The 18,623-nt window shown below is 43.0% G+C and overlaps 1 protein-coding gene across 1 annotated transcript in view; it reads right to left on the reverse strand.

Moving 5' to 3' along the window:
* Positions 1–17,589, reverse strand: part of LOC132821730 (mucin-2-like) — an 88,873-nt gene extending 71,284 nt beyond the window's left edge. Inside the window, exon 1 of the mRNA XM_060834439.1 lies at positions 17,497–17,589. Coding sequence (XP_060690422.1) covers positions 17,497–17,575 — 79 coding nt within the window. The 5' untranslated portion in view covers positions 17,576–17,589. The remainder of the gene's footprint in view (positions 1–17,496) is intronic.
* Between the last annotated feature and the right edge of the window lie 1,034 nt (positions 17,590–18,623).

Raw genomic sequence — 18,623 nt, forward strand, 5'->3', positions numbered from 1 at the left:
AGGGAGCCTTAAATGTAGTGGTGTTCCCATGTATCTGTTCCTCTTGTCCTTCTAGATGGAAGTGGTTGTGGGTTTGAAAGGTGTTGTCTGAGGAACTTTGGTGAATTTCTGCAGTAATCTTGTAAATAGTACACACTGCTGTTATTTAGCGTTGGTGCTGGAGGGAGTGGATGCTTGGGGATGCAGTGTCAATCAAATGGGATGCTTTGTCCTGGATGGTGCCAAACTCCTTGAATGTTGTTGCGGCTGCACTCATCCAGGCAAGTGGGGAGTATTCCATCAGACTCCTGACGTGTGTCTTGTATATTGTGGACATGCTTTGGGGAGTCAGGAGGTGAGTTACTAGCCTATACCTGCTCTGGTATCCATTGCATTCATATGGTGAGTCCAGCTGAGTTTCTGGTCAATGATAACTCCCAGGAAGTTGATTGTGGGGAATTCAGTGATGGTAACTCCATTGAGTATCAAAGGGCAGTGGTTAGATTGTCTCTTATTCATGATGGTTATTGCCAGGCATTTGTATGGTACAAATGTTATTTGCCATTTGTCAGCTCAAGCCTGGATATTGTCCAGATCTTCTTGCATTTGGACATGGACTGCTTCAGTGCCTGAGGAGTCACGAATGGTGCCGAACATTGTGCAATCATCAGTGAACATCCTCATTTCTGAATTTATGATGAAGGGAAGGTCATCGATGAAGCAGCTGAAGATAGTTGAGTGAGGACACTACCCTGAGGAACTCCTGCAGAGGTGTCCTGCAACTGCAATGACTGACTTGCAACCATCACGGCCATCTTCCTGTGTCAGGTATGACTCTAACCAGTAGAGAGTTTGCCCCTGATTACCCACTGATTCCAGTTTTGCCAGTGCTCCATGATGCCCTACTCAGTCGAATGCAGCATTGATATCAAGGACTGTTACTCTCACCCCACCTCTGGAATTCAGCTCTTTTGTCCATGTTTGAAGCATGTCTTTAATGAGGTCAGGAGCTGAGTGGCGGAAATTAAACTGGGCATCACTGACCAGGTTATTGCTGAGCAGGTGCTGCTAGGTAGCCCTGTTGATGATACTTTCCATCATTTTAGTAATGATTGAGAGTTGACTGATGGGGCAGTAATTGTCCAGGTTGGATTTGTCCTGTTTTAATGCACAGAACATACTTGGACACTTTTCCACATTGTCAGGTAGATGCCAGTTTAGTATCTGTACTGGAACAGCTTGGCTAGGGGAGTGGCAAGTTCTGGAACAAAAACTCTTCAGTACTATTGCCAGAATACTGTCAGGGCCTGTAGTCTTTGCAGCATCCAGTGGTTCCAAATGTTTCTTGTAATGGAGGAGGGTGAGAATGATCATCCATTTGGCACTTCTGGCTGAAGATTGAGGTGAAAGCTCAGCCTCACCTTTTGCATTGATGTGCAGGGTTGTTGCATCATTGAGGATGGGAAATATTTATGGAGCCTCCTCCTCCAGTGAGTTGTTTCGTCGTCCACCACCATTTATGACTGGGCATGGCAGAACTGCAGAGCTTAGATCTGATCTGTTGGTTGTGGGATCATTTAAGTCTTATTATTACTTGCTGCTTATGTTGCTTGGCATGCAAGTAATCCTGAATCAATAAGTGGGGTGCTGGAAAAGCACAGCAGGTCAGACAACATCCGAGGAGCAGGAGAGTCAATGTTTCAGGTATAAGTCCTTCATCAGGAAGAAAAGGCTCCATTTGCATTGGTGATTCAGTGATAGAATTCTCGCCTGCCACACGGAGACCCGGGTTTGATTACCAGCCAATGTACAGTGTTCCCTTCTGTCCCTTCTTACTATGCACTTCCTTTCATGCCATCCTTACTCTGAAGCCGAATTCAGCTACAGTGCCATGTTTGTCAACTTCTTTTTAAAACCAGTCCTGATATAGGGCCTATACCCAAAACAACATCTCCCCTGCTCCTCAGATGCTGCCTGACCTGCTATGCTTTTCCAATGCCACACTTTTCGAGTCTGGCTCTCCAGCATCTATGGTCCTCACTCTCTCTCATGGTTAGTGGCTTCATCAGGTTGCCACCTCAACTTCAGGTATGTTTGTACTGCTCCTAATGTGCCCTCCTGCACTCTCTGTATTGAACCAGTACAATGGAACAACCTCTTCAAATTTTAAGATTAAGCCTATCTTTTCTTGAACACTTTGTGGGGGGCATCCATCTTCACTTTGCAGCAATAAACTAACAAGCCCAGTTACCAATAGGAACGATTGATAACAATGATTCTACCCAAGGAATTCCAATAGTATCCACTTGCCGTGACCGCAAGCTACAGCATACTTACAAAGTTAATGACTTTGACATACACAGCAATGTTATGTTATGGTTTATAATTAGGACTACTTTTAAACAATGATTCTGAGGGAACAAAACATAATATATTTTAAATTCAATTACACCTTGAACAAGAATCAAATTATTTTTCCTGCCATCAGAATAAAATAGCTTTCTAATAAATTTCCCACCACAGAGGTAACTTCCTTGCTCTTTCCTCCTTTATTAATCATGGGACAATGTTAATCATTAACCATGGCAAAACAGAGCCAATGTAGTGTAGTTAAGGGAATACCAATTAGTTTTTGATGGGTTGAAATTCACTTTAATCACTGAACCAATATTGGCTGTTCCTAATTACACTAAATCCTTCAAGCTTACAAGCAATCCCAATGATTTTGTGGTGGATACAATCTAAGAGGGAGATGAGCCAGGTATAAATAAGTCTATGGGCTACTTCACCAAAAAGCTAAATCTACATCAAAAATGGAGATAGCTATATCATTAGAGCTGAAAATGTGTTGCTGGAGAAGTGCAGCAGGTCAGGCAGCATCCAAGGAACAGGAAATTCGACGTTTCGGGCATAAGCCCTTCATCAGGCTTATGCCCGAAACGTCGAATTTCCTGTTCCTTGGATGCTGCCTGACCTGCTGCACTTCTCCAGCAACCCATTTTCAACTCTGATCTCCAGCATCTGCAGACCTCACTTTCTCCTCCATAGCTATATCATTAACAAGGAGATAAGAAGTAAATGAAGGTGAGTGTGTACAGATGTCTTAATGGTCCAGTGGTTAGCACTGCTGCCTCATAGCGCCAGTGACCTAGGTTTGATTTCAGCCTCGGACAACTGTCTGTGTGGAGCTTGCACATTCTCCCTGTGTCTGGGTGAGTTTCCTCCCACAATCCAAAGATGTGCAGCTTGGGTGAATTGGCCATGCTAAATTGTGCATAGTGTTCAGGGATGTGTAGGTTAGGTGCATTAGTCAGGGGGAATATAGAGTAGGGGAATGGGTCTGGGTAGGATACTTTTCAGAGGGTCAGTATGGACATGTTGGGTGAAAATGGCCTGTTTCCACACTGTAAAGATTCAATACGTAGAACTTTGGGAAGAAATCCATTTGAAAATGCTGTTTCTTTACGCTAAGCATGGAAATGATATAAGGCTGCATATTTAATTATATTTGTGGGCTTGAATTTTGAGAGTAATGAATACCTGGATTTATTTAAATCAATGAAAAGATTTTGTCACTTTTTTTAAACAAGGCAAGTATTGGTTTCATAAGCCATGTGATATCTGAATTCATAAGATTATCTAATGAAGCTGCTTAAACAAAACTAAATATTAGCATTCAAGTACAAAATGATCTAACTCATGCCCTTCCTATGTGGTGTGATGGTATTTTGTCAATTAGAATGACCTGTGCACTTAAGTTGTTATATATTCCAGACGATGAAGCAACAAAATGTAATAATTTTTAATTCAATTATAAACTCTGGCATGAGTTGAATTATTGCTGTTGTAGTTGTGAACTCACTGGTTACTGGCTGAGTGGTGGTGTCAGTTGTTGGTTCTATTATGGATGTAGAGATTGGTGTCGCACTAGTTGATTGTACAAGTGTTGAGGTCTCAGCAACAGTAGTTATAGAAACATTTGATGTAGCAGTGTAAACAAAATCAAAATTAAATCTTGAATTATAACTGAGGTTGTATTTTACTTGTTCTATCCAAAAGTAATATTAAGTCTGGCATAATATCCTGATACAATATTGCCATTTCAAATCAAGAACCCTTTCCATAGTTAGGATGTTGTGTACTGCTGAAAAGGAAGCATGCTGTTAAGCTTTTCTAACTTACACTCATCAGGACAGAATCGCAAAAAACATCAAATCACCAAAGAAACAACAATGTGCTAATCTATCAATACCTGTGCTGATGAGTGAAGGTCAAGAAGTAAAAGCAAGTCAGCTAATCCCACTGGTGTGCCTTTTTCCCCAAAACCCTGAAGCTGCTTTTCCCTTGCTGAAATATCCAGTTTCTTTTTGAATGCCACGATTCAACCTGCCTCTACGACATTCCAAGGCATTACGTTCCAGATCCCAATCCTGCATATCGAAAATTTTTATCCTCATGGACAAAACATATTCATGAATTTGATGAGGGAATCAGATGTAATATTTCCATGTTTGCTGATATCACCAAACAAGATGGGACTGTGAGCAGACATGGTGGTGTTAAAACAACTTCGCAGTGATTTAGATAAGTTGAGTGAGTGGGCCAATATTGGGGCCGATGTAGGAAAATGTGGATAAGTATTCAATCATCCACTTCAGTAAGGAAAATCAGAATATCAGACCTGGAAATGTTAACCTTATTGGTTTAACTCAGTATTTAGCCAGCCAACTACATAACAACTGACTCCCTCATAGTTGCCTGTAACTCAGCTACAGTCCTTATGTGCCTAAGCACAGCCCCTCAAACTGACTACGACCTAATCTGACTTGACTTGAGCCAGCTAACAATCCAACCAACACAACCACCCCCCACATGACTCTTCCTGATCTTATTGCCCCTGGCCAAAGTACCCACCTGACTTGGAGTGACCCAGTTGCTTCTTCTGGTTTTTTTTATTTGAAGTTTAAAGAATTTTGAATGGGCACTTCCATGATCAAGCACACTCTCTTGTTTATTCACTCTGCACTACAATTAATTATTCTGAAAGTCTATGATTGTCACATCAGCTTCAAGTGCTAAATGTATCACATTGACTATACCATACAACATTCTCTGGCAAGAACAATTACACTTAAACATATAACTCTTCATGCTTCATTTACCATTGGTTTTGTTCAGACAGAATAAGATTGCAAGTATAAAGAACAAACAGTTTTATAGAATGAGGAGGGAAAATGGGGACAGAGAACAGTGTGCAACAGGGACAAGAACCATTGACGTGGTATTCTAAATTCTAACTATCTTCTATTACCTGTAAGTTCCTTTACAAATAGTTAGTATCTGGCTGAGAAATATACCATAATTTCTTCATTGTCATTGGTTCAACATTTAGGAACTCACTTCCTATCAGCACTATGAGTGCATTTATATGGCATAGACTACAGCAGTCCAAATTGTGCTCCATCATCACCTTCTGAAGGACAATCAGTTCAGTGGAAGTGGGATTGAGAGAACAGAGCAATGAGTTCAGCACTAGAGAAGATGGTCACTTTTAGGAGAGGTTTGGCCAGGAGGGTGAGTGAACAGGAGATCGAAGCAACCAATGAGATGATCACAACATTGCCCGTGAACATCTCACAACTATTGTTGGAGATGAGTTGGTGGGGGGTGGGGGGGGGGCGGGGGGGGAGGAGGAGGTTTTGGTTTACAGGAGATGGTTTGGATTAGGAGTGATGCTAGAATAGTGAGCAAATTTTGTAAATAAGAAAAACCTGTGAGACTTTGTTTAAGGTGGTCCAGCCAGATCTGTCATCCTCATTACCCTTTTCAGCCTGTGTCATGTGAACTAAGGAAGCAGAGATGAGAGAGAGAAATGCTTTAATTGAGGGCATCAATGGAGGCGAAGGTACAGTTAAGCAAAACAATAGCTGCAGAAATGTTGAGGCATGCAAAGAGCCAGAGGCTATGTGGCTATAATTTTGTAATGGTAACTGAATTTACTTTTTTGCAGAGACAGGTACAGAAAAAGATGGGATTGGGTTTGGGGAAATAAGTATGGAGTTATAGAAGAAAGTAATTAGAGGTGGCTTTACCTGAAACTAATTCAATGGAACTAGAAATAAGGCATAGTTTGGCACGGTCAAGGCAGTTTGAAAGTTTACACGAAGGGAGAGCCATAAAGAAGGAAAGAAGGCAGTGAACTCAGGAGGAGAACATGAGGAATTGAGTTGGAATTTCAAATCATTGAAGAGAACAAGCTGTTGGCACAGAGGCTAAGTGAAGAAATAAAGATTTATTTTGTAAAAATGGTTCAGAGAGTGTTGGGAAACTGTGATTTTTAAAAACAAATGAGAAAAAGGAATAAGATGAGCGAGATGTACAAAGGAGAAGAGCATACCTGAGGAGAAGGAAGTCAGGTCATGGTGTAACTTAGTGATGAACACTATTTCGCCACCACGACAAACTTGACCGACTCCTTGCTGGAATATGAAGCCAGTTTGGCAGGTTTTGTTAAAAACGTTTAATTTCAAATAGATTTAAACTAAATAATTTTAAAACATTTTTGGAAATTCATCTTCACTCAAATGCTGATCTCAATGCAACATAACCTCCCAGATACAGTTTTGGATATAAAACTTCATTTAAGAAAAAAATGGATGCTGCACAGTGGGTTTGTTTCTCTGCGTCGATCAAGTGAAATTCGCTATCTGACATTCATAGAATTGCAGAACCACAGAATTATCTCAGAAGCCACGCAATCTATTCATCTGTACTCCCTTCAAATGAGCATCATCATGTTTACCATCTGGTGATGCCGTGTAAAGTAACCACAGTAAGGCAAACCAAAATTTGTCAAACTATTAAAAATAAAACAAGAGGATTAATTAATTGATATTTCTCCATTGCAAGAATATCTGGGTAAAATTTTACCAGTCCAATAGAAGTGGAATTGGAGTCAGAAATGAAGGTAGAGAGGGTAGAGAGGACCTGTGTCAGGCAGGTTCCCCGACACCTCCAGATACCCATGACCTTTTGGGTGAAAACATTTTTCTTCCAATCCCCTTTAACCCTTTTGTTCCCTGGTTACTGATCCTCTACTCAAGGGAAAAGTTTTACCCATTAACCTTGTCAATGCTCCTCAGTCAGATCCCCTTCAGCTTTCTCTGCTGTAAGGAAAACAAACTCAGCCTATTTAGTTAAAAATCACCCAACACCAGGTTATAGTCCAACAGGTTTATTTGGAAGCACTAGCTTTCGAAGCACTGCTTCTTCATCAGGTGGTTGTGAAGCAGGACCATAAAGCACAGAATTTATAACGAAAGATTACTGAAATGATATACTGAGCAAACATAGATTAAGTCTTTCATCTTCTACAATGGATCTGCTGGTTTTGGTTCTTTAATATGCAGATCCCAGAACTTCTTTTCAGTCACATTCTCAAGACAACCCAAGGTTCTAGAACAAAAAATGTCAGCTCAGCTCCAACAATATTTTAAAGCTGTGAGGTTAAAAGTCAGTCTGTATCCCAAACTTGAGTCAGACTGGTTCCATTTCTAAAATGTGAAATATTATATGGATTGACTGCCTGTCTGTTATGAATTTTTGAGCAAAATAGTTTATATCTGCAAATATAAATTCACCTCATGAACTTATATCTATGTGCTCGTGCAGGAGAGAAAGAGACAGAGTGTTTATGTGCGTGTGTGTTTGAGTGCATGAGAGTGTGTGTATTTGCATGTGTGCAAGCTGGTATAGTGTGTGAGTGTGATGGAGTATAAGCCCATGAGAGGGTATGTACATGGGGATGAGTATGGGGTGGGTGTGTATGTATGTGTGTATGAGAGAGAGTTTGTGTATGAGGGAGGGTCTGTGTCATTGTGTGAGTATGTACAAATATGTGTGTGTGTATGTGTGTGTGAGAGAGAGTGTATAGTGCAGTTGGGGTCACTGTAATGTGACATGAACCCAAGGTTCTGGTTGAGGCCATCCTCATGGGTACCTGTTCCCACGTCTGCCTTGGAGGATGGTCATCCAAAGATCCGAGGCCGAATGTCCCTGACCATTGAAGTTCTTCCCAACTGGGAGGGAGTACCCCTGTCTGATGAGTGTTGTGCAGTGTAGATTCAACATTTGTCATAGTGTCTGCTTGGTCTTGCCAATGTATCATGCCACAGGGCAACCTTGCCTGCAGCGTATCTCATATGTAGTTCAGATGTTACGTTGCAAACAAGAATGTCCTGAGGCATGGTACATTGGCAAAACCAAGCAGATGCTACAACAACGGATAAATATACACAACACAATAATCACCAGACAGGGCTGTTCTCTCCCAGTCAGGGAACACTTCAGCAGTCAGGGACATTTAGCCTCGGATCTTCAGGTGACCATCCTCCAAGGCAGACTCTAGGACAGGCAACAACGCAAAGTAACTGAGCAGAGGCTGATAGCCAAGTTTGGTACCCATAGGGATGGCCTCAACTGGGACCTTGGGTTCATGTTACACTACAGGTGACCCCACTGCACTACATACTCTCTCTCACACACACATTCTTACATACTCATACACGAACACAGACCTTCTCTCATACACACGGTTTCTCTCATATGCACACACATACACCTGCCACACTCACACCCATGCACGCACTCTCTCACAGGCTTATACTCCATCTCTCTCACACACACACGCGCGCGTACACACACGTGCGCGTACACACACACACACACACACACACACACACACACACACACACACACACACACACACACACACACACACACACACACACACTCTACCAAGCTTACAGACACTCCATCACATGCACTCACGCACACACTCACATGCACACACGTACCCTGTCTCTCTCCTGCATGTGCATACAGATATAAGCTTGTAGGGTGAATTTGTATTTGCAGAATTATATTTGCAGATATATTCTATTTTGCTGAAAAAATGCATAACCTACAGGCAGTCAATCCATATAATATTATGTAAATTTCACTGTAGAAATAGAACCACTCTGTCTCAAAATTGAGATACAGACAGACTTTAACCTCACACATTTAATGCATTGTCTGAGCTGAGATAGCACCTTTTATTATAGAACCTTGAGCTGTCTTGAGAATGTGACTTAAAAGAAGTTCTAGGATCTACATATTAAAGGATCGAAACCAGCAGATCCGTTGTACAAGATGAAAGACTTAATCTATGTTTTTTCAATATATCATTTCAATTGCATGACACTGTAATCTTTTGTTATACATTCTGTGTCTTTTGGCCCTGCTTCACAACCACCTGATGAAGAAGCAGTGCTCTGAAAACTAATGCTTACAGTTGGACTATAACCTGGTGTTGTATGATTTTTAATTTTGTCCACCCCAGTTCAACACCAGCACCTCCAAATCATGGCCAACCTATCCAGTCTTACTTCATAGCTGAATCATTGTAGGCAAGCAATGTCCTGCTGAATTTCTTCCATCTCTGGTATAATTATCACTGTCTTTAGATAATCATATCCTTCCTATAGTGTCGCTACCAGTAATCCATGAGTACTCCAACTGTCACTGAACAAACATTCTGTACAGCTCACACTGCCCCAGCAGGGGGTGCTGCCCAGTGCCACACTTTGTCTGCATTCCATTCCAGGCCAAGCAGTAGTGCTTGGTCTCCAGTTATCTTAGAAACCACTCATCACTGGAGCAAAACCTTGCGCTGCTGAACCCGTCAGGTAGCAAGTATGCAACGGTTTCCGCATGTCCACACACAGGATGAAGTTTGGGACCTGGAATGTCAGGACCCTTGTGGATAATCCTGCCAGTGACAGACTGAAACACTGCTCTACCATCATTGCCTGGGAACTTAGGTGCTACAATATTGACATTGCCTCCCTGAGTGAAACCCGATGGACAGGGGAAGGGCAACTCAGACAGCAAGGTGAGGGCTACATCTTTTTCTGGAAATACACCTTTTCCTGGAGTTGATTTCACCATCAAAAATAAACTGACGGATCAACACACAGACTCCACCTGCAGAACGCCCCATGACTCACTGACTCATCCTTGTTCAGAACCTAAAAGCATGGTGCTGGAAAAAACACAGTGGGTCAAGCAGCATCTGAGGGCTAATGCCTGAAATGTCAACTCTGCTGCTCCTGGGATACTGCCTGACCCGCTGTGCATTTTCCAGTGCCCTGCTTTTCAACTCTAACTCTCCAGCATCTCCAGCATCTGCAGCCCTCACATTCTCCGACTTGCTTGGAACCTGAATGTCACGGTATTCAGAGCAAATGCAGTAATGTTCGATGCAGCAGCTGAGAACAATTCTACTCCAGCCTTGACCAATCTCTCTCTCACATGAGTCCTGCAGCAGACAAACTCATCTTTCTTGGTGACTTCAATGCCAGAGTCAGCAAAAGTGCAGACCTTTTGGATGATGTAGTTGGGGAAGAGGAGGTAGGGAAGCAAAACTCCAATGGCACCCTGCTCCTGATCAAATGCCGAGAACACAACCTCCTTATGACAAGCAAACTGTTCCCTCAAAAGGACTAATACAAGTCAACATGGCAACACCTGAGCTCCAAACACTGGCCCTCCTTGACAATGTCATCATCAGAGCAAGGGATTGGAAACATTTTAGAATCACCCACACCATGACAGGAGCTGACGACTGCTGGATGGACCATTGCCTAATTCGAGCCAGAATCCACGTAAAGATAGCCCTGCCTCAATGGAGACAAAGAAAAGTGCCGCAAGAAGTTCAACATTGAGGCAGTCAAATGCTTGGGAAAGTTAATGTCATACAACCAGCCCCTTTCTCCAAACTTAACGACCCTTGGCAACACCAAGTCGCAGGATTCCTCCAACAGTCTCTGGTCCACTCTCAAGGCCACCATCATCACTTCGTGCAACATACAGTCAGACACTTAACCAGGAAATATCAAACTGATTTGACAAGAATGATCAAGAGATCCAAAAACTGATAAGCTGGAAGAGCATGGAATGTCTGAGAGTAAAACAACAACCACACACAGAAGAGAAAAGTCAGGCCTGTAGGTAACTTGACACAAAAGTCAAAAATGAACCTGTGACATAAAGGACTAGTGGGGGTGGGGGGGGTTGGAATAAGCTCTGGAAGCACAACGAATGGCAGACAATCATAACATGTAGGCTTTCTTCTGTGCTGTTAAGGCATGGTGGCACAGTGGTTAGCACTGCTGCCTCACAGTTCAATTCCTGCCTCAGACAACAGTCTATGTGGAGTTTGCACATTGTCTGCGTGGGTTTCCTCTGGGTACTCCTGTTTCCTCCCACAGTCCAAAACATTAGCCATGCTAAATTGCCCGTAGTGTTAGGTGAAGGGGTCAATGTCGGGGAATGGGTCTGGGTGGGTTGCTGTTTGGAAGGGTGGGGTGGACTTGTTGGGTTGAAGGGCCTGTTTCCACACTGTAAGTAATCTAAATCTACTTATGGACCGAAAGGCTTTTTTCCACTGCTGGCCAGCAACAGCATCGAACAATGCTTGGGGGGACCACTTCAGAGACATCCTCAGCCAAGGCTTTGTCTTCAATCCAAGTCTCCTTGACTACATCCCGCAGCATGCTACATGCTATGAGCTCAGCAGCACCCCAGCCCTGCACCAAGAAGGCCATCTAAATACAACAAGGCTGCTGGAGCAGACAGTATCCCCACTGAGGCATTGAAGTACAGAGGCAAGGAGCTGCTGCTGCAGCTGCACACCCTTATGTGGTGTATCTGGATGGGGGAGAGCATCCTGAGAGTGGTCCAAGATGCCACAGTCATGAGCATTTTCAAAAAAGGGAACATGTCCAACCTTGATAACTGTTGGAAAAGTTATCACCACCGTCCCTCTCAACTACCTCCTCTCTATGGATAAGCAGCTCCTCTCACAATCACAGTGCAGTTTCTGGCCAAAATGGGGAGCAATGGGCCCGATTTTCATCACACAACAGCTGCAGGAGAAATGTAGAGAAAAGAAACTATTCCTGTGCCCGGCCTTCTTCGACCTTACAAAAGCCTTTGACACTGTCAATCGGGAAGCACTATGGGGTGTCCTCCTCTGCTTTGGCTGCACCATGAAGTTTGTCACCCTCCTTCGCCTGCTCCACGATGACATGGGCATTGTGGTAATGACAAATGGCTCCACCACCGACCCACTCCCCATTCGGACCGGTGTCAAACAGGGCTGTGTCATCACCCAGCATTGTTCTTGATCTACATCACTGCAATGGTTTGCCTCACTGCCAACAAGCTCCCCGCCGGAGCTAACCTACAGAACCAGCAGAAAATTATTCAGCTGTCACCACCTTCAAGCCAGAACAAAAATCACCCCAACCCGTGTTATCAAGCTGCATTATAAGGATAATGATCAGGTGATGAAGGAGCGTCACTCCGAAAGCTAGTGTGCTTCCAATTAGATCTGTTGGACTATAACCTGGTGTTGTGTGATTTTTAACTTTGCATGCCCCTCATAATTTTGTAAACCTCTATAAGGTCACCCCTCAGCCTCCGACGCTCCAGGGAAAACAGCCCCAGCCTATACAGCCTCTCCCTATAGCTCAAATCCTGCAGCCCTGGCAACATTCTTGTAAATCTTTTCTGAAACCTTTCAAGTTTCACAACATCCTTCCAAAAGGAAGGAGACCAGAATTACATGAAATATTCCTAAAGTGGCCGATCCAACATCTGTGCAGCCACAACATAACTTCCCAACTCCTGTACTCAATAGTCTGACTAATAAAGGAAAGCATACCAAACGCCTTCTTCACTATCCTATTTACCTGTGACTCTACTTTCAAGGAGCTATGCACCTGCAATCCAAGGTCTCTTTGTTCAGCAACACTCCCTCGGACCTTACCATTAAGTGTATAAGTCCTGCTAAGATTTGCTTTCCCAAAGTTCAGCACCTCATATTTATCTAAATTAAACTCCATCTGCCACTTCTCAGCCCATTGGCCCATCTGATCAAGATCCCATTATAATCTGAGGTAACCTTCTTTGCTGTCCACTACACCTTCAATTCTGGTGTCATCTGCAAACTTATTAACTATACCTCTTATGCTCACATCCAAATCATTTACATAAATGATGAAAAGTAGTGGACCCAGCACCGATCCTTATGGGAATCCACTGGTCACAGACTTCCAGTCGGAAAAACAACCCTCCACCACCACCCTCTGTCTTTTATCTTCGAGCCAGGTTCTATATCCAAATGGTTAGTTCTCCCTGTATTCCATGAGATCTAACCTTTCTAACCAGTCTCCTATGGGGAACCTTGTTGAACATCTTACTGAAGTCCATATAGATCATGTCTACCGCTCTGCCCTCATCAATCCTCTTTGATATTTTTTCAAAAAACTCAATTAAGTTTGTGAGACATGATTTCCCAGGCACAAAGCTGTGTTGACTATCCCAATCAATCCTTGCCTTTCCAAATACATGTACATCCTGTCCCTCAGGGTTCTATCCAACAACTTGCCCACCATTGGCATCAGGCTCACTGGTCTATAGTTTCCTGGCTTGTCCGTACCATCTTTCTTAAATAGTGGCACCACGTTAGCTAACCTCCAGTCTCCCAGCACCTCACCTGTAAGTATCGATGACACAAATGTCTTAACAAGGGGCCCAGCAATTACTTCCCTAGCTTCCCACAGAGTTTTGGGGTATATCTGATCAGGTCCTGGGGATTTATCCACTTATAAGCATTTCAAGACATCCACCACTTCCTCCTCCATATTGTTAACAATTTCAAGAGACAAATCTACTAGAAGCATTTGAGGAAGTAATGAGCAGGTGAGACCAAGGACAGCCAGTGGATGTGATCTACCTTGGCTTCAAGAAGGGCCTTGACAAGGTGCCACACAGGAGGCTATTGAGTAAGGTAAGGACCCATAGTGTTAGAGACAAGATAGAAGCTTGGCTATCTGGAAGAAAGCAGAGATTGGGGATAAAAGTGTCCTCCTCAGGATGGCAGCCAGTGACAAGTGGTTTTCTGTAAGACTCAGTGTTAGGACTATCACGTTATAACAAACATCAGAACAGAAATCAATATTACAGGTCTTATAGCAAGTAGTATGGGTGGCACAGTGGCACAGTGGTTAGCACTGCTGTCACAGTGCCAGAAACTTGGGTTCAATTCCCGCCTCAGGTGACTGACTGTGTGGAGTTTGTACATTCTCCTCGTGTCTGCGTGGGCTTCCTCCAGGTGCTCCGGTTTCCTCCCACAGTCCAAAAATGCACAAGTTAGGTGAATTGGCCATGCTAAATTGCCCTTAGTGTTAGGAGAAGGGGTAAATGTAGGGGAATGGGTCTGGGTGGGTTGCTCTTCGGAGGGTCGGGGTCGACTTGTTGGGCTGAAGGGCCTGTTTCCACACTGTAAGTAATCTATGTAACTGCTTTTGCACTTTTACATATATAATTAGGACAGTGGGAAATATGAGAAGTAACTGAACGTGATAAAGGCAGCACATGGAATACAATGAATAACAGAATTCAGGCTGTCCTTAGAGATAAGCATGTCTGGGACAGACCTGAAGAACAATAGCAAGTCACTTTGTAATGTGAATAAATAGAATGCATAAGAAGATCCCAAAGCCTACAGACGATAGTGTCTGTTAAACACCATAAAATCATGGGGGCTTACTGATGGATGGGACAACTTTGATGTGGATTGTAGCTACGAAGTTGATTGACAACTGTAGGAGGTAGCACCTGACTGGGAATGCAGACTCAGGAGGCAAGCATGATTCAAGCGAGTGAAAGACTTTAATTCGTGTAAAAACTGGTTAATGCAGGGAGAGGGCCAAAGGATCTTCCCTGAATCTGGCTTTGTCTTTTGGCATGTCAATCATTGATTAAGTGTCTGATAGGATTGGGTATATGGATTAAGAGGGAAGGACATAGTGACCAAATTGCATGTGACAATCACCTGATGAAGGAGTGTCGCTCCAAAAGCTAGTGTGCTTCCAATTAAACCTGTTGGACTATAACCTGGTGTTGTGTGATTTTTAAAATTGCATGTGATCATTGTAACTCAAAATGTGTAAGAATACCTTTTTTTACTGTAAAATCAGAGTGTGTCATTGATCTCTCTTCCAATGTGAGTTAAAGATTATTGAATAATTAAGCTCGTACGTCAAAGCCAGATTCAGGGAAGATCCTTTGGCCCTCTCCCTGCATTAACCAGTTTTTACACGAATTGAAGTCTTTCACTCACTTGAATCATGCCTGCCTCCTGAGTCTGCATTCCCAGTCAGGTGCTACCTCCTACAGTTGTCAATCAACTTCGTAGCTACAATCCACATCAAAGTTGTCCCATCCATCAGTAAGCCCCTCCCCCCTCCACACGCCCCTCCCCCCCTCCACACCCCCCCCCCCGCCCCCCGCCCCCCACACCCCCCGTCCCCCACACCCCCACAATTCACAGGCTGCTCCACACCTCTGAAGGAATGAGAGTGTGAGATGAAAACCAAGAAAGAGGAAAGTCCAGAATAAACAGGAGGAACTGAATGCACCCCCCTCCCCACTGAATAACATACAGCAACATACAGCAACCCACATGCAGCTGGCTTCATTTCACCTTGAACAAGTTGTACTGATACAGCTGATGTGGTCCATCAAAGCAAATAAAACAGGGTGAACATGCAAAACTGACCAGCAAGGTAACACCAGCTGGTCCCTCAAGCCTGACACACTCTCATGGCATTGTTGCTGCTGTACAGCACATTGTTTAGGCCACTCTTGCAATACTGTGTGCAATTCTGGTCTTCCTGCTATCGGAGAGATGTTGTGAAACTTGAAAAGTCATGAGGGGCATGGATACTGTGAATAGCCAAGGTTAGGGGAATTGAAAACTAAAGAGTATATGTTTAAAATGAGAGGGAAAGATTTAAAAGGGACCTAAGGGTTATCTTTTTCCTGCAGAGGGTGGTGCATGTATTGAATTAATGCTGGGGAGATGGAGGAAGCTGGTACAATGATGACATTTAAAAGACATCTAGATGGGTACATGAATAGGAAAGGTTTAGAGGGATATGGACCCAGTGCTAGCAAATGGGAGGAGATTAATTTAGGTCATTGGGTCAGTATGGATGAGTTGGACTGAAGGGTCTCTATCCATGCTGAACATCTCTATGACACTATGACAAGGATCCTCACCTTTCCCCACGTCCCTCCCAAAATTGCATCTCCTTCACAAGCTAGTTGAACCTAATGTTGTAAATGCAAGTTATACCAGAATATTGTTACGCTGGAATTTCCTGAGATGTCAGATTTAGTAGGTTTTTCACAAATAGGCAGTTCATCAAAGAACCGGGGGGAAGAAATTATACTTTGAGCTGTTCGGGCAAATAGAAGTTCAAAATTGAGGATGGAGACATAGCGTACACCTTACGGAGCTGTGGAAGCTCATTGACCACCTGAGTCCAATTATATGCAGGTCACTAAATGAATGAGTAGCCCATGTACCTGAAGCATGTATAATATTGCTTTACAAAACTGGGGTTCAGGAGTCAGTGAATCACTCTGAAATTCAGGTGTGACTGCTGGTGAAACCTTGAAAACAACTGTAAAACATTGTCAAAGTCATGATTCTGTTGTCTCCTCCTCATTCCAGAAAAATATTGTGTGTTGTGCCAAACCTGGGCTCACAACCTTTAGCTTCATATCCCACGCCAACAATCCGAATCACCACTGGGAGCCCAGCCTGAAAGTGGTTGGATGTTGGAGCCCTATCATATATTTCAGACCCAAACCAGCAAGCTCTATTTGCTGGCGACATTATTTAAGATTTCCATAAAAATGAAACTTCATGCAGCTCACACTCCCGGCTGTGCCAGTTTATGTACTGAGCAATCCACTGTTGGCGTCTTACCTGTTCGGGCCACAGTCTATTTTGTCCCCTCTTAACTCTATTGTGGATAAAATAAATCCATGTCAATCCATTGTCTGAAGCAACTGCTGCTGGAACTCACCACCACCTTCTCAATGATATTTAGAGATGGACAACAAATTCTGGCCTTGCCAGCAAAGATCATGCTCCCATGAAAGGATAAAAGATAGTGAATGTGGAACTCAAAAAGAAATCCACTTTGTCGAACAAATAAGGGGAAGTTTCAAAGTGATATTTGCATCAAAGATATGTTTTTGCTGAGAAACTGACTGTCACATGTACACATTTACAATTTAATTTTTCAATCCACATAGTTTCTGTTCACCTGACAGAGAGTGCATGTTCTCCCTCATAGACACACACCTAATCCAAGCCTAGGAGCTTTCAGGCACAGGTTGGCAATAGCAAAACTTAGAGACCTTCGCAAATGTTCACAAAAGTTTAACCAGCTAAAATCATGCATCTTGCCATAAAAGTGCAATAAAATATAAAGAACGTATTTTTCAACATCTAATACAGTCAACCCTTGATTTTTAGTTTTATGTGAAACTCTGTTTTTTATACCTCAGCTAAAATGAATCACTGACAACAAAGATGCCCGGTTTGTTTACCTGTTGTACTCTCTCCATGAATCAAGTCGCTGATTACCAACAAAAGAACGAGATATGTCCACACTGCTGCTCTCCCCATATCGCTGGTTCCCTTGCACCTTTGGACAGAATGATACTGTAGTCTTCATTAATTTTTTTAAAGCAAGTGATTCAGTTTCAGTCTGTTAACAGCCTTCAGTCTCTGTGAAAACTCCTCCCTCCTCTGGAATTTTTCCAGTTGTGATTTCTTTTTCTGACACTTTTTTCCGGGTTAAGTGAACTTCTCATATTTCAGAGACAATCCTTTCTACCATGGCAGTACATTTCTGATGTTTATACTTTGTTATATATACTGAAAGACTGAAGAGAATGTAGAATAGTACACACATGGTAAGAAAAGATAAAAGATAAACTTTATGTAAGATAAATGAGAAGCGTGCTAAATTTTGGCCATAAGTTGGTGGGTTTGGAAGACTATGTTTGTGCAGTATTAACATGGAAGTGAGAGGATTTTATGGAGCCTGCTTCTGTGACATGTGTGATTGTGGGGTGACTTAACTCAGTGGAATTGTAATTTCCTGATGACAGGTTGCACTGCAGAGATGAAGCCAGAGGAATGTTTGCAGCACACCAAGCAGTAGTAACATTCGTATTTGTAATACGTTTGTCTACCATGAATACTCATCAAAGCAAAACTATTTTTAATTGTCACATACCTTCAAGATTAAATCAGCGGTGCATGAGCATCTTGTAGCATCCTTTTTAACCATCATTTGACGATGCCTTGCACAAAGAAGGGGGAGCAAGAAAATAGCAGCTTACATGGAGACTCAGGACTGGGAAAGATGACTTAGTGGGGAGTTTTGGAATGGCATCGGCCTCATGGAAGAGTGGAGGAGAGGTCTGGGGAGGACAGAGAATGGGGTTAGCAGAATGGAAGAGCATAAAGTGGTGAGCCTGGCACCCTGAATGTGGTCATGAATGATGGGGCCAGTCTTAAAGTCATATAGCATGAAAACAAACCCTTTGGTCCAACTTGTCCATGTCTAGCCTCAGACAACTGTGTGGAGTTTGCACATTCTCCCCATGTCTCTGTGGACTTCCTCCAGGTGCTCCTTTTCCTCCCGCAGTCCAAAGATGTGCAGGTC

The sequence above is a fragment of the Hemiscyllium ocellatum genome, chromosome 13 (genome assembly GCF_020745735.1).
Source record: "Hemiscyllium ocellatum isolate sHemOce1 chromosome 13, sHemOce1.pat.X.cur, whole genome shotgun sequence".
In the NCBI taxonomy this organism is placed as follows: Eukaryota; Metazoa; Chordata; class Chondrichthyes; order Orectolobiformes; family Hemiscylliidae; genus Hemiscyllium; species Hemiscyllium ocellatum.